Source organism: Pinus tabuliformis, chromosome 8, assembly GCF_031772625.1.
Source record: "Pinus tabuliformis cultivar Carrire ecotype Pingquan chromosome 8, CPIR1, whole genome shotgun sequence".
NCBI classification, from domain to species: Eukaryota; Viridiplantae; Streptophyta; class Pinopsida; order Pinales; family Pinaceae; genus Pinus; species Pinus tabuliformis.
Window position 1 is genome coordinate 519,595,745 of NC_142294.1, and position 14,126 is coordinate 519,609,870.

Sequence of the window (14,126 nt, forward strand, 5' to 3'; positions counted from 1 at the left end):
ATTTTATAAGTAATTTTGAGATGATAATATATTAAGTTTGACTGAAGAAATGAAATAATTGACCTCGTTGACAATGTATAGTGTTTTACAAAGTGGGCATGTCAATTGCGAGGACTTTTGCTCGTTGTACTATTAATAATTATAAAATCATTCATAATGGTTTCTTTGACTGGAATTGTTGTGTAAAATTCTTCTCTGTTGTGGAATCAGGGATGGGTGCTACTTTGAACGCAAGCAAACCCAAGAAGGGTTCGATAGTAGCAGTATTTGGCCTGGGGGCTGTTGGGCTTGCTGTAACTACTAATAACAAGTGCCCTCTTTATGTTCCACTGTATGCATATTAGTATATGTTGCAGTTTTAAAGTCCTCAAACCTTTTTCTAGGGACTATTCTGTTCACTTCCCCTACCTGCATTTTCATTGGGACCAATATGATGAGGGTAGAGTTTAATTATATGTTAGCCTTCTGACCCGAGTTTAACTACGCAGGCTTGTGAAGGTGAAAGAATTGCAGGAGCTGCTCGAATAATTGGAATCGATTTCAATAATGAGAGATATGAACGAAATAATTGTATATTTCCCACTTCCATTATTGGAAAATCTGTGTACATATGTTGATATGTTGACTTGTAGAATTGCCTTTTTAACCCTTTCTTGTAATCTTTCCTTTCTCAGCAAAACAATTTGGAGTAACGAAATTTATAAACCCTAAAGAGTACAAAAAACCTATTCATCAGGTACGTTGAGCTGCCCAAAATGATCATCAAACTCTCTCCCAGATCAGAGTATTGGTTTCTTTTGACTAGTGTGGTACTTTAGTACTTAGGTGGGGGAGATTTTAAGTTTTCGCATGGAGTGAACTCATTCACCATCCATTCAAAGCAGTGTAGACTCTTAATTTCCAAACACTTATAAAAAATGTTTACAGGTAATTGCGGAAAAAACTGATGGAGGGGTGGACTGCAGCGTTGAATGCACAGGGAGTATTGAGGCCATGGTTCAAGCTTTGGAATGCTGCCATGATGTACTAGCTCTTGGTTTCCTTTGGTTTAAGATACATCAATCATTTCAATTCTAAGTTGTAGCTTTAAAGTTTAAACTGATTGCTTCGATTTAATTAAGAAAATGCAGGCAATGCATATGTTTGATATCAGAGTTCTGTTTTTGCAGGGTTGGGGTGTAGCCGTTTTAACAGGGGTCCCTCGTTCAGACGCAGTCTTTAAAACGAATCCTGTAAACTTTCTGAGCAAGAAAACGTTGAAAGGAACCTTCTTTGGAAATTATAAGCCTCGTACTGATTTTCCAGGCCTTGTAGAGATGTATTTGAATGGGGTAAGACTTCATAACATAGTTGTAACAGGTTATTCAAACCATAATTGTAGATAATACTGTGTGGTCATATTTCCCAGTTGTTTTTTTTTTGTCCGTACCATGACGGGAGCAATCTATGCTTATCATATCTAATTAGAGTTATAATTACGGTTTTAATCCTTCCTTCCTTGATTGTTAAATTTGCAGGAGCTTGAACTGGATAAATTTGTTACAGACAAGGTTTCTTTTGCTGACATGAACAAGGCATTTGATCACATGCTTAAAGGAGAGGGTCTGAGAACTGTAATTAAAGTCATCCAGGATTAGTGACAAATATGAACACAGTTGGAATATCTCCAATGTTATGAAGGCATGCTGAACTATTTCAAACTGTTATGTGATTAATGTCGTGGCTTTTATGTGTAACTATGGTATGCAATTAAAGTCCTGGAAAGCATGTAAACAGTTATAATAATTTTAGGGTAAGTATGATGTTTAAGTTTTGACACTGCTTCCAAAACAGCCATCCAAAAGGTCATTACTATAACAGCTTGATTAGAAATAGATTGAATGAGAAGGTCCAGATGGGGTATTCAATCATCTCCATCCATCTGTTCTGCATCCTCAGTGCTTACTTGAACAATATATCAGCCTTCATATTTATCCCTTGCAAACATGCTGAAAAGATAATGACATGGAATTTTTCCTTGCTTCTCTGATTCCATCCAATGATGGGCCAGCTGCAAATTTTCCTGATTGAAATTTCCATTTGACCTCTTTGGAATTTGTTTGGAATCTCTTATCACCTGTAGACAATTTAAACCTTTCTCTATTGCTATTTTCAAAATCTACCAAAAAGCATAATGTTATGCTCTGTTGTTTGATCCATCTCCTATAGCTCTGCTTTGAAACTGGTCTCATAATTGTCTCTTAAAGTAATGCCTCATGATCCACAATAGCTGGGATTACCTTGACAAGCCTCGTTGAAATAACTCCACACTATTGTTATATATATATCGGGGGATCTTAGTATTATTTGTTTCTTTTCCTTTAAAGGTGGCTGTGTCCCTTAATATGCATATCTATTCTTGTGTCAAACTTGATTAGGAATAACATCTTTGTTTTGAATTCTTTTCATTTCTTGCTAGCCAAATAGCTTAAGTCACTGTACAAGGACAGTCTGATGCCCACATGTAGTTAATACAGAATGTATTTTGAAAACTAGGATTTAGCTTTGTAGTGTTTGAATCATCATTTCATGTTGGTTTTCATTTGTTAGTAGCCAGATCATTTCTCTTACAATATGATTGTAATATCTTTTGTTTCTCTTACAATATGATTGTAATATCTTTTGTTTCTCTTCTATGGGAAATTTTGTACAGGAGTTCAAACAATGTATATAAATAGAAAGATGCAGAAAATGACAGTCAAATTTTGTACTCAGAATTATGACAAGAAAGCCCCTACTGGGTTTGTGAGGAAAGAGAGCTTCAACACCAGTTCTGTCTCCAACCACCAAGATGATCAGTACGCTACTAACATGTTTAGTGAAGAATTTCTGCTATTCTCTTGTAATCTATATGCCCCCAAAGCTCCTCATAGATGAGAATATTTGCAGGATGTTAATATTGTTGTAAGTTTGTAGTAGTTGTGGAATGACTTACTTTTGTGCTGCTTCTCATCTTCAACAACAAGAGTTTCTGTGGTGAATAAGTAGAATCCATGTCCTGCCTTGTGAAGCAGCTCTCCACTGTGATAACGTTCTTTGTAATGTCTCTGATAAATCCTTTAGACTTCTATTTCATTCTGTAATATGATGGGATACACTCTACAAGATTAGGGGATTCACTCTACAGAGTCCATGTCATACCTTCTGAATCAGCTCTCCACTTATGTTAATTTTCTATGTAATGACCCTAATAAATCCTATATAATGAGATTTCATTTTGTAATATGATGGGATTTCACTCTACAAGATTGGTTTCAGTTTTACTTGTATTGTGGTATATGAAATTTCTCAGTTTTACTTGTAACAGGATGGGATTTCATTCTGTAATATCATGGGATTTCCCTCTGCAATATTTGCTACTAAATTTTACAATTCCAAATTAATAATCCTATCCGCCTCTCTTTGTACCTTTTGGGACAATTGCTAGTTATTTAATTTCTACAAGACTTTGGTTGTACACACGTAACGTGGGATGCACCTCCATATTTATTTTTGTTATTCCGGAATCGATCAACACTCCAGATGTTTCCTTTCTAAGATCCACAGTTCTGGTTATTTTCACTAACCCCTAAGCATCGCCTTTACTGTACCTTCCCAATTCAAGCCATTGCTTTGCTACGTTCTTTTTGTTTTGTTTTCTTGGAAGCCCTAGAGGCAAGAGGATTTCATCCCCTTAATCTCTGTCACTCTGAGGAAGAAGGTCATCGACCCTTTTTTTCAGCACACCTGCAGAGAAATATGGGTGTTAAGGGTGTGCGGGCCATAGGGCGTTGGAACCATGCGAGCAGCAAGAGAGAAAGAGAGGTTCGACCTCTACACGGTAAGTTTCTCTGTGACTGACGAAATCTCCATTTTGACGAAGTATCTTGTCTGAGGTTAGGTAGTTCATAGTTTTATTATTCTTTTCTGTATATTTTTAATGAACTTCACCCTTCCATCCGAGCAGGGGGTTATACCAGTCTTCTTCCTTCATGTTACCCTTGGATAAGGATCTGTTCTTACCCAGGTAGGTCCTTATGATAAGATTTGTTTAATATTTTTTTTGATTTACTGATTTCCTTGAATTTATACTTGTCTTCTACTTCTCCTGACATACTATCATTTACCCTAATAAATTTCCAGCTTTTGGATCCTTGACAGATAATAAATTTCCCATCTGATTATTAGATATGGCGTGTTTAAAGTTTAGCATTATATTACATATGACACTGTTCCTACAAGTTATTCTCATGCAAGAAATCCTAATCTCAAGAGTCCACAAGATACATGTGCGCTGGCTGCTAGCATTTAGCCCTCATGAATGTCCGGTTGTGCAGGTTGGTCTTCTCTGCTCAGCTAAGACTCTACTTGTGGATTTTACCCAATTATTGTTCGTTTTGCGACTGACAGACTTCAAGGTGGCCACGACCCATGCAAGTTGTTTTGGGCTCTTAAATGCTACTATCATGAATCTTTAGTTTCTCTTCTTCGTTTTGATTCTATTAATCCTCGCGCTGAAGGATTCAGCAGTTTAATAAGACATTCATATATGACTATTTAAGGAAAACACCTAGATGCTCATACTCTGTTTGTAGTCTCTATGTATCTTGAAAATCCTCATGAATCTTTAATACGCTTGAGTCTCTGTTGATTAATATATTTCAGTTTTGTTCATGCTATGACTGGAGCATGTGATTGCCCATCTGTGAGTTTACTATTATACTACATTTTCCTGTTAGGATACACTCTCGTATATATACTATGTTATGTTATTTTATGTTTTGTTTTATGGTTGTCACTCCATATCTAGGATTAAAACAACTTCAATATTTTGCTTATCGTTTAAAAAGGCTACAACATTTCATGTGTTATTGTTTCATCTATGAATCTCTATGTCGATTTCTATGATCTGAGGCTCTCGCACTATATACATGTTTGAGGAATGCTCAGAGTTATCGTTTCAAATTTCATTACTTATTTCATTTGATGGGTAAAACAATTCGTGTGTATAAATTTTGATATCGTATACCTTTATTTACCCTATCATCATTGGCTCGATTCTCTTAACCTTTAGAGAATATGGCATACAAATTTCTCTGGGCATTGTACCCACGATTTCCTGTTGGGGGCAAGATTTTAGCTCGAAGTCTTCTTGAATCTAAGGCGTTATCTATCCTCATATCACGGAACATTAATTTATTCCCAAGATGATACTAATTTAATTTTCCCTGGATTTCAACTTCTTTTTTTCTCCTATATAGCACTTCTATGGATAACTTTTTTGATTAGTGGGTACATACTATTCGATTCTTGTTGTCGTTGCTTATTAATTATTTTCCATAGGATTCAGAAGTATTAATAATTATTATAATACCCCCTATTTTACTTAACCTACATCCAACGTATTCATAATCTTCCACACTAACTGAAAATAATTTTCTCCTATAAGATCAATATCAACATAGGATAATATAAGGTATAAAAACTTCAACAGTTTGTTTCAGAAGTACTCAATTATCCACTACAATTTGGTAACCTCAATAAGTATACAGCTAATGTGCCTTTGTAGCTATCAATTCATGGAACATGTTTATCCATTTATCTAACATAACTATACCTCTGATCATATCTTCTACCAAGAGGAATTACAAACCTTCATCATGCATCGAGCTATTCTTAAATTTGTTATCATATTTTTTTTTTTTACAACTCGATGGGAAAATAATTCTGCATATATATAAAAATCTTAAACATAATATATTAAGGAGAATATTAAAACATAATTTTTTTTCATATTTTTTTTTTTACAACTCGATGGGAAAATAATTCTGCATATATATAAAAATCTTAAACATAATATATTAAGGAGAATACTAAAACATATGCTGCTAGTAATATCACCTACCGAATATGATCAATAACAATCTTTCCACTACAAGAAATAATCATCGGTCTCTATATGAATAAAACATGTGATTTATAAATCCAACACGTTAATCCTAACATGCATCTAATCCAATTTCTAAAGGCATATTAATCCAATTTCTAAAGGCATAGTAAGAATTTTCTGATCAAAATTCTTATACTCGGAAAATCACTGGCTCACTTCACCAAACCTCCTAACCATGAATCCTCTCATTCCCCCCCGAGCTATGACAAGTTTCCTTCTACATGAGTAACCTCTACTCTACTTTCATAATGCATATTTAACATCATCTTGTTCACATATTTTTCCTGCATAGCATCCTCCCTTCAGGGGTTTTGTTTCCCCTCAACCTAGGCTTTTTCCATGTTTTTATTTTCCTTAAAGCTAAAAGCATGCTTTTCCACTTACAATGCTTTTATTACAAGTCTTTATCTCCCACCAGATTAACGCAATTATAATATTTTTCCTACATAGCATCCTCCCTTCAGGGTTTTTGTTTCCCCTCAACCTAGGCTTTTTCCATGTTTTTATTTTCCTTAAAGTTAAAAGCATGCTTTTCCACTTACAGTGCTTTTATTACAAGTCTTTATCTCCCACTAGATTAACGCAATTATATATATTTATATATATAATTTTCTTTAGGAAAGAAATCGTGGCGAATCTGATACCTCTCAGATTCTGGCATGTTTCATCCTATTTTCTTCGGTCAGTCCATGAATTTTCCAGAATTCATAATTATCAAATTAACAATCAATATTAATTAAAATATAAACATTTACATACTTATTGTTATCATCTACTAGCATATGTTCTTTTAGTTATTCCATAATGTTTCAAGTTCATGAAAATGGGATATATTACATCATCCCCCCCCTTAAACTTAACATCGATCTCAGTGTTATTATTCAGTCTGAAAACAATTCAGGGTAGGCAGCCCCTATACCCTCTTCTTTTTCCCAAGTTGCCTCCTCAAGAGTAAAGTGTCGCCACTGCACTTTAACTTAAGATATGACCCGATTGCATAGTATGGTTTCCCTCTGCTCCTGCACGCAGCGTGGTTCAGGCAAGAAATCTCCTTTGGACTCCACGTGTAAAATATGCCAATCAATTACATGAGTTCTGTCATGTACATATTTTTTTAATAATAATACATGAAAGATATTATGCACTTTAATATGAGTTGGTAGAGCTAATTGATAAGCTACTGGACCTATTCGATCTAACACTTTGAATGGTCCATAGTACCACGGTGCTAATTTAGCACAGTTGCCAGTACTCAAGGTACTCTTGTGAGGTCTAACCGTCAAATACACATGTTCCCCAATTTAGAATTCCTTAAAACTTCTTTTTTTATCTGCATAGCTTTTTTGTCTATCTTGAGCTGTCTAGATATTTTGCTGAATTCTTTTCACCATCTCTTCCATTTCACTCAACAATTCGGGTCCAAGAATCAACTTATCCTCTGGTTGACTCCAACTGAGAGGAGTATGGAATTTTCTGCCATATAGAACCTCAAATAGGCTCATCTTGATGGAAGCTTGGTAGTTGTTTTTATAGGGAAACTTAGCTAGATGTAAATAGTCTTCCCATTTTGTGGGTCTATCCATCAAATAAATTCACAGAAGATCCTCTAGGACTTGATTTCTTCTCTCCGTTTGTCCATCCATCTGTGGGTGGTATGCTGTACTAAAATTCAGTTTAGCACCAAAATTCTCAAATAGGTACTTCGAGAATTTCGAAGTGACTTTGGTTTCCTGATCTGATACAATCGTTTTTGGTATTCCATGTAATATGAACATATCTTTCATAAAGATATTTTCTATTTGTGCTATCCCAAAAGTTGATTGTATGGGAATGAAGTGGGTTTTGTTGTTCAACTTATCTACTACCACCATAATGGAATCATGTTGATACTGAGTTCTTGGTAGTCTAGTAATGAAATCGATGGAAATCATTTCCCATTTCCACTCCAGAATAGGTAGTGAATTGAACAACCCTACTGGATGCTGGTGTTTTATTTTGACATTTTGACATTGAAGACACTTCACCAAATAATCCGCTATCTAATTTTACATTCCACACTAGCAGAATTGTTTCCTTAATGCAGTTGTCATTTTCTGGTATCCTGAATGACCTCCATACGATTCCTTATGTTGTTCATCCAATAGTAATCATCTGACGAGTGTGGTATTTGGAATCACCCGTCTATCTTGGTAGGTGATCAATCCCTTTGAGTTGATCACATACCTTGTTGTCCTACCTTAATGTATCTTTTTGTACAATTCTTGGTATTAGGGGTCATGTTGTCCTGCAAACCTCACTTGTTCCTCAAAATCTGTTTTTACTCCCACTCCTATATGTGCGATTTTAGCATGGGCATGCCGACTTAATGCATCAACAATTTTATTCTCCTTTCCCTTGATATGTTTAATTTAAAATTCAAATTCGCTGAGAAAGGCGAGCCATCTTGCCTGTCTCGCATTCAAATCAGCTTGACTAAAAAAGTATTTAAGGCTGATGTGGTCGGTCATTAAGACAAACTTTTTACCCAGCAAATAATGTCTCCACATTCTTAATGCATGAATTATTGCTGCCAACTCTAGATCATACACAACATAATTTTTCTCATGTTTTTTCAATTTTTGGGACTCATAAGCTATCACAACATCATTTTGTAGCAATACCCCTCCCAGAACCTCTGTGCATACCACAAATTCTTGTTCCAAATCTATTATCCATAACACGGGAGGTGTGCTCAACATTCTTTTTAGTTCATTAAAAATTTCCTGACACTTTTCGGTACATTCGAACTTTGTTCCTTTTTTTAGTAATGAGGTGATGGGGTATGCTAATATGGAGAATTTTTTCACAAATCTATGATAGTATCCTACAATCCCCATAAAATAATGAACCACAGAAATATCCTTTAGTACTGGCCATTCCAAAATCTCTAAAATATTTTTTGGATCTACTAATAATCCTTCCTTAGATATGACATGTCCTAGGTACTGTATCTTGTTTATGAAAATTTCACACTTGCTACTCTTGGCATACAATTTATTCTTCCATAAGGTCAGTAGTACCATTCTTAAATGTTCTTGGTTTTCCTCCTCATTTTTGGAGGATACCAAGATGTCATCTATAAAATCAAATACAATGTGATCCAAATATTGGTGTAACACATTATTCATAAGACACATGAATGTCGCTGGAGCATTGGGGAGACCAAAAGGAAACACCACAAACTTGTAGTGACCATAATGTGTTCTGAAAGTCGTTTTCTGCATATCTTCCTCCTTAATCTGTAATTGATGAGACCCCATTCTCAGGTCAATTTTTGAAAAAACTGGGGCTTCTCTAACTTGATCAAACATGTCATCTATATTTGGTAAGGGATATCAATTTTTTATTGTTAGTTTGTTCAACTGACGATAATGTATAAACATTCGGTATGTACCATCTTTCTTTTTTACAAAAAGAACTGGCACCACACAAGGAGATATGCTGGGTCTGATATATCCCTTGTGCAATAACTCTTATAATTGCATTCTTAACTCTAATAATTCTAGAGCACTCATGCGATAAGGAGTCCTAGAAACTAGAACAGCGTTGGGTACCAAGTTTATTGTGAAATCTATATCCCCAAATGGGGGCACTCCTGGAATTTCTTCTTGAAAAACATCCAAATATTCCTTAATGACTGGGATCATTTCTAACCTTTCTGAATCAAACTTCTAAAAGTTGTTCTCTTCCTATACCAAATACAGTTGACAACCTTTCTTGGGACTTCTTTTCAACTATAAGGCGGAAATTTGTCTGACCATTACTCATTTTTCTTTTCCCTTAATGAGCATCATAACCCCATAAGTTCCTAAACAAGTCACTATTTTCTCCAGACAGTTTATAACAATAGCTTGCTATTTTAACCAATCCATTACCACTAGTATGTCATATGACCCAAGTGGAAGGAGGTTCAATACTATTCTCGAGAAATAACCATTAAGATCAATAGGGCACTGTTTAACAAAATGAATACCTTTATTCTTAGTACCCGTGGCTAGTTGTACTAGCTATGCATTCCTAAATTTTTCTATTTTCAATCTAGATCTCTCTACAGTTTGAGGGCTAACATAGCTTAAAGTAGCTCCAAGATCTATTAAAATGGATATAGTCTAGCTCGAGATTTTACCTTCTATTTCAAACATAGCAGATTGATGATCCGCTTGTTGATTTTCCAAGGCAGTGCTAATCCTTGGCATGCTTCTTGCAATATCATTTACTGTGGTAGCCTCTCGTACTATCTGTATGTTATGCATTGATCGAGAGTTATGTGGGTAGTCTCTCATCATATGAGGTCCCCCACACCCCCAACATCTTAATGGTTCTTTGGTGGTGTCATTATTTTTGTTGTTCTATTCTGTCACTCTTGAACCTGTGTGAGACTGAGTTAGTAGCAATGTTTCTTCTCTATTCCCTTTCCTCTACCAATGATCTCTACCAAAAATTCTCAAACAAAGTGATTTTTGCTTCTTCATTCCTCCACCTATTCTTCCACCATCCTTATTCTTCCATAGTTTTCGACCTTCACTTTTCAGTTTAAGTTGTTGATGGCATAGCCTTGCTTTTCTGATTACTTCCTCCATAGTTTTTGGGTTATCAAACTCAATTCTTTCTTTGTAAGGGATCAATAAATAGTTCATAAAGCATTGAATTTTTTCTTTATCTTCCTTTAGATAAGGCACGTAACACAAAAAATTGGTAAATTTGTATACAAATTCGTCCATAGTTAGTTTCCCCAATTTCAGCTCATGAAATTCATTAGCCTTATCATCATAATATCTTTCACTCAGGAATCTAGCCTTGAATTGTTGTTGAAATTCTTCCCACAATGTTATTTTTTCTTCCAATGGTTGGACACTCTTCCGCTCCTCCCACCACAGAGTAGATTTGCCCTACAATTGGTAAATTGCCACTCGCGCCTTCAAGTTGCTTTCATATTCATATACCTGGAAGTATTTTATCATATTTAGTAGCCATGCCTCCACATCTTCCTATTTTTCGCCATCAAAAACTGGTGGTTTGATCTTTCTAAATGCTCCTTGTAATTCGGCCTTCCTTCGTTTCTTGTGTGTTTTTGACGATTCGGGATCAGTTTCTTCTTCGTTCCCCGACTTGTCAAATCGTATCTTCCCTGTACCTTCTTGATTTACACTTATGGTTAGAATTCTCTGTCCATTCTCGGTTGAGGTTCTCCTGATCCTCGCTGGCCTTTAACAATTTCTGGTTACTGTCACGGAGTTGAACCATCATCGTATGTAGTGTCTTTACCATCTCTACTAACTGATATTTCATGGCAGCAACAATGCCAACTTCGCCCATATCCACATATAATTCCTCATTTCTAGCATTTGGTGGCAAAGACCCTTCCATTGTTGTCAACTTTTTCTACCTACCATAATATTCATTATTCATATAGATAAAGGCAAATTAACGCACTCTTGCTTAATATTTTACTTATTTTGCACAATTAATTTTAACGTGGTTGTCCCTATATAGGCTCAACGTAGAACTATGCTCTGATACCATTCGTAATGAACCTAGTTCCACCTCTTGAGTCCTTAAGTTTTTTTTTTTGGGTAACAACATACCTGAATATCTAAGGAAATAACCCAAGCCTATCTCGATCATTTCATTATAGAGGCAAAGTCACATCTTGGTGCATTAACCGACCTTCCTTAAGTGGTCATAGTAAGTAAATGTATTACTAATATCACAACATCACAACGTTAATGCATTTTCCCATTTACGCATTTATTTAACATATCAATTTATTGGTTATATGCATATGTTGAATGTTCATAAATACAACGTATCACATTTGATCTCTAAACAATAAATATAATAAACATTCTCATGTCAATTCTTTAAGACTTGATAACCATAGGTCTATTCGACATTGAATATAACATATAGATTTCGATTTATGTACAATGAATATAATAATAAACCTATGACAACTATGGAGGTCTATTACCCATAGGTCTGTTCAACATTTAACACAATAATAAATATTAATTTGCACGCGATATCCAACTTTAACCTAGGTCAATTATCTTTGAGCGCTACCACTGTTGTAAGATTACATTGTTCATTGCTCCTTTCTTGACATAAGGGTATCTATTTATGACATGTGGTCGACACGACATTGTGCCTTCATATTTATTTAATTTCTACAAGACTTTGGTTGTACATACGTATGTGGCACGCACCTCTATATTTATTTTTGTTATGAATCGATCAACACTCGAGATGTTTCCTTTCTAAGATCCATAGTTCTAGTTATTTTCGCTAACCACTAAGCATCACCTTTACTCTACCTTCCCAATTCAAACCATTCCTTTGTTATTTTCTTTCCAATCTATTTTCGTGGAAGCCCTAGAGGAAAGAGGGTTCCCTCCGCTTCATCTCTGTCACTCTGAGGAAGAAGGTAGTCAACCCTTTACATCGGCCCACCTGCAGAAAAATATGGGTGTTAAGGGTGTGTAGGCCGTAGGGCGTTGGAAACATGTGAACAAAAAAAGAGAAAGAGAGGTTCAACCTCTGTATCGGAAAATTTATCTATGATTGATGAAATTGCCATTTTGATGGAGTATCTTGTCTGAGGTTAGGTAGTTCATAGTTTTATTATTTGTTTCTGTATAATTTTAATGAACTTCACCCTTCAATCTGAGTAGGGGGTTATAACAGTCTTCTTCCTTCATGCTACCTTTGGATAAAGATGTTTTCTGACCCAGGTAAGTCCTTATGATACAGTTTGTTTAATATTTTTTTAATTTACCAATTTCCTCACATTTATAATCATCTTCTACTTCCCCTAACATGCTATCATTTACCCTAAACTATTCGAGTAGGTTTTGGTGCCGGCTTCGAGCTTTTGAATCCTTCACAGGTAATCAATTTCCCATTTGATTATTAGATGTGGTGTGTCTAAAGTTTAGCATTATATTACATATGACACTAATTCCTACAGGTTCTTCTCATGCAGGTAATCTTAATCTTAGGAGTCCCCATGATACCTATGCACTGGCTGCTGGTACTTCACCTCATGAATTTTTTAGTTACACATGTTGTTCTCACCCAGTTTTCGTTCGTTCTATTACTAGAAGACTTCAAGGTGGCCACGACCCATGCAAGCCATGTTGGGCTCTTAACTACCACTATCATGAATCTTTATTTTCTTTTCTTCATTTTGATTCTGTTAACCCTCGACCTGAAGGATTCTGAGGTTTAATAAGACATTTGTATATGACTATTTAAGAAAAGCACCTAGATGCTCATACTCTCTTTCTATTCTCTATGTATCTTGAAACTCCTCATGAATATTTAATACGCTTTCAAGTCTATGTTGATTAATATATGTCAATTATTTCAGTTTTGTTCATGTTATGACTTAAGCATGTGATTGCCCATCTGGGAGTTTGTCATTATACCACATTTCCTGTTAGGATACACTCTCGTATATATACTTTGTTTTATTGTTTTCTATTTTGTTTTATGGTTGTCACTCCATATCTAGGATTAAAACAACTTCAATATTTTTCTTATCCTTTAAAGAGGCTACAACATTTCATGTGCTATTGTTTCGTCTAGAATCTCTGCATTGATTTGTATGATCTGAGGCTCTTGTACTATATACATGTTTGAGGAATGCGCAGAATTATCATTTCAGATTGCTTTATTTATTTGATTTGATGCGTAAAACAATTATTGTGTATAAATTTTGATATCATATACCTTTATTTACCGTATGGTCATTGGCCCAATTGTTAACCTTCAGAGAATCTGGCATACAAATTTCTCTGGGGATTGTACACACGATTTTCATTTGGGGGAAAGATTTCAGCTCGGATTCTTCTCAACTCTAAGATGTATCTGACCTCACATCATGGAACATTAACTTATTTACAAGATGATACTAATTTAATTGTCCCTGTATTTCAATTTGTTTTTTCCTATATACCATTTCTATGGATAGCTCTGCTAACCAGCAGATACATATTATTCGATTCTTATTGTCGGTGCTTATTAATACTTTCCCATAGGATTCACATGTTTTAATAATTATTATAATACCTCCCTATTTTACTTAACATTCATCCAATGTATTCATAATATTCCACAC

At 35.2% G+C, this 14,126-nt stretch overlaps 1 protein-coding gene across 1 annotated transcript; it reads left to right on the forward strand.

Moving 5' to 3' along the window:
- The first annotated feature begins 212 nt into the window (after nt 1-212).
- LOC149236436 (alcohol dehydrogenase class-P-like) lies at nt 213-1,663 on the forward strand. The gene is made up of 6 exons (XM_089368909.1): nt 213-293; nt 489-570; nt 675-736; nt 928-1,023; nt 1,170-1,331; nt 1,518-1,663. The coding sequence occupies exons 1-6, from the start codon at nt 213-215 to the stop codon at nt 1,635-1,637; spliced, it is 603 nt and encodes a 200-aa protein (XP_089225035.1). The 3' UTR covers nt 1,638-1,663.
- The last annotated feature ends 12,463 nt before the right edge of the window (nt 1,664-14,126 follow it).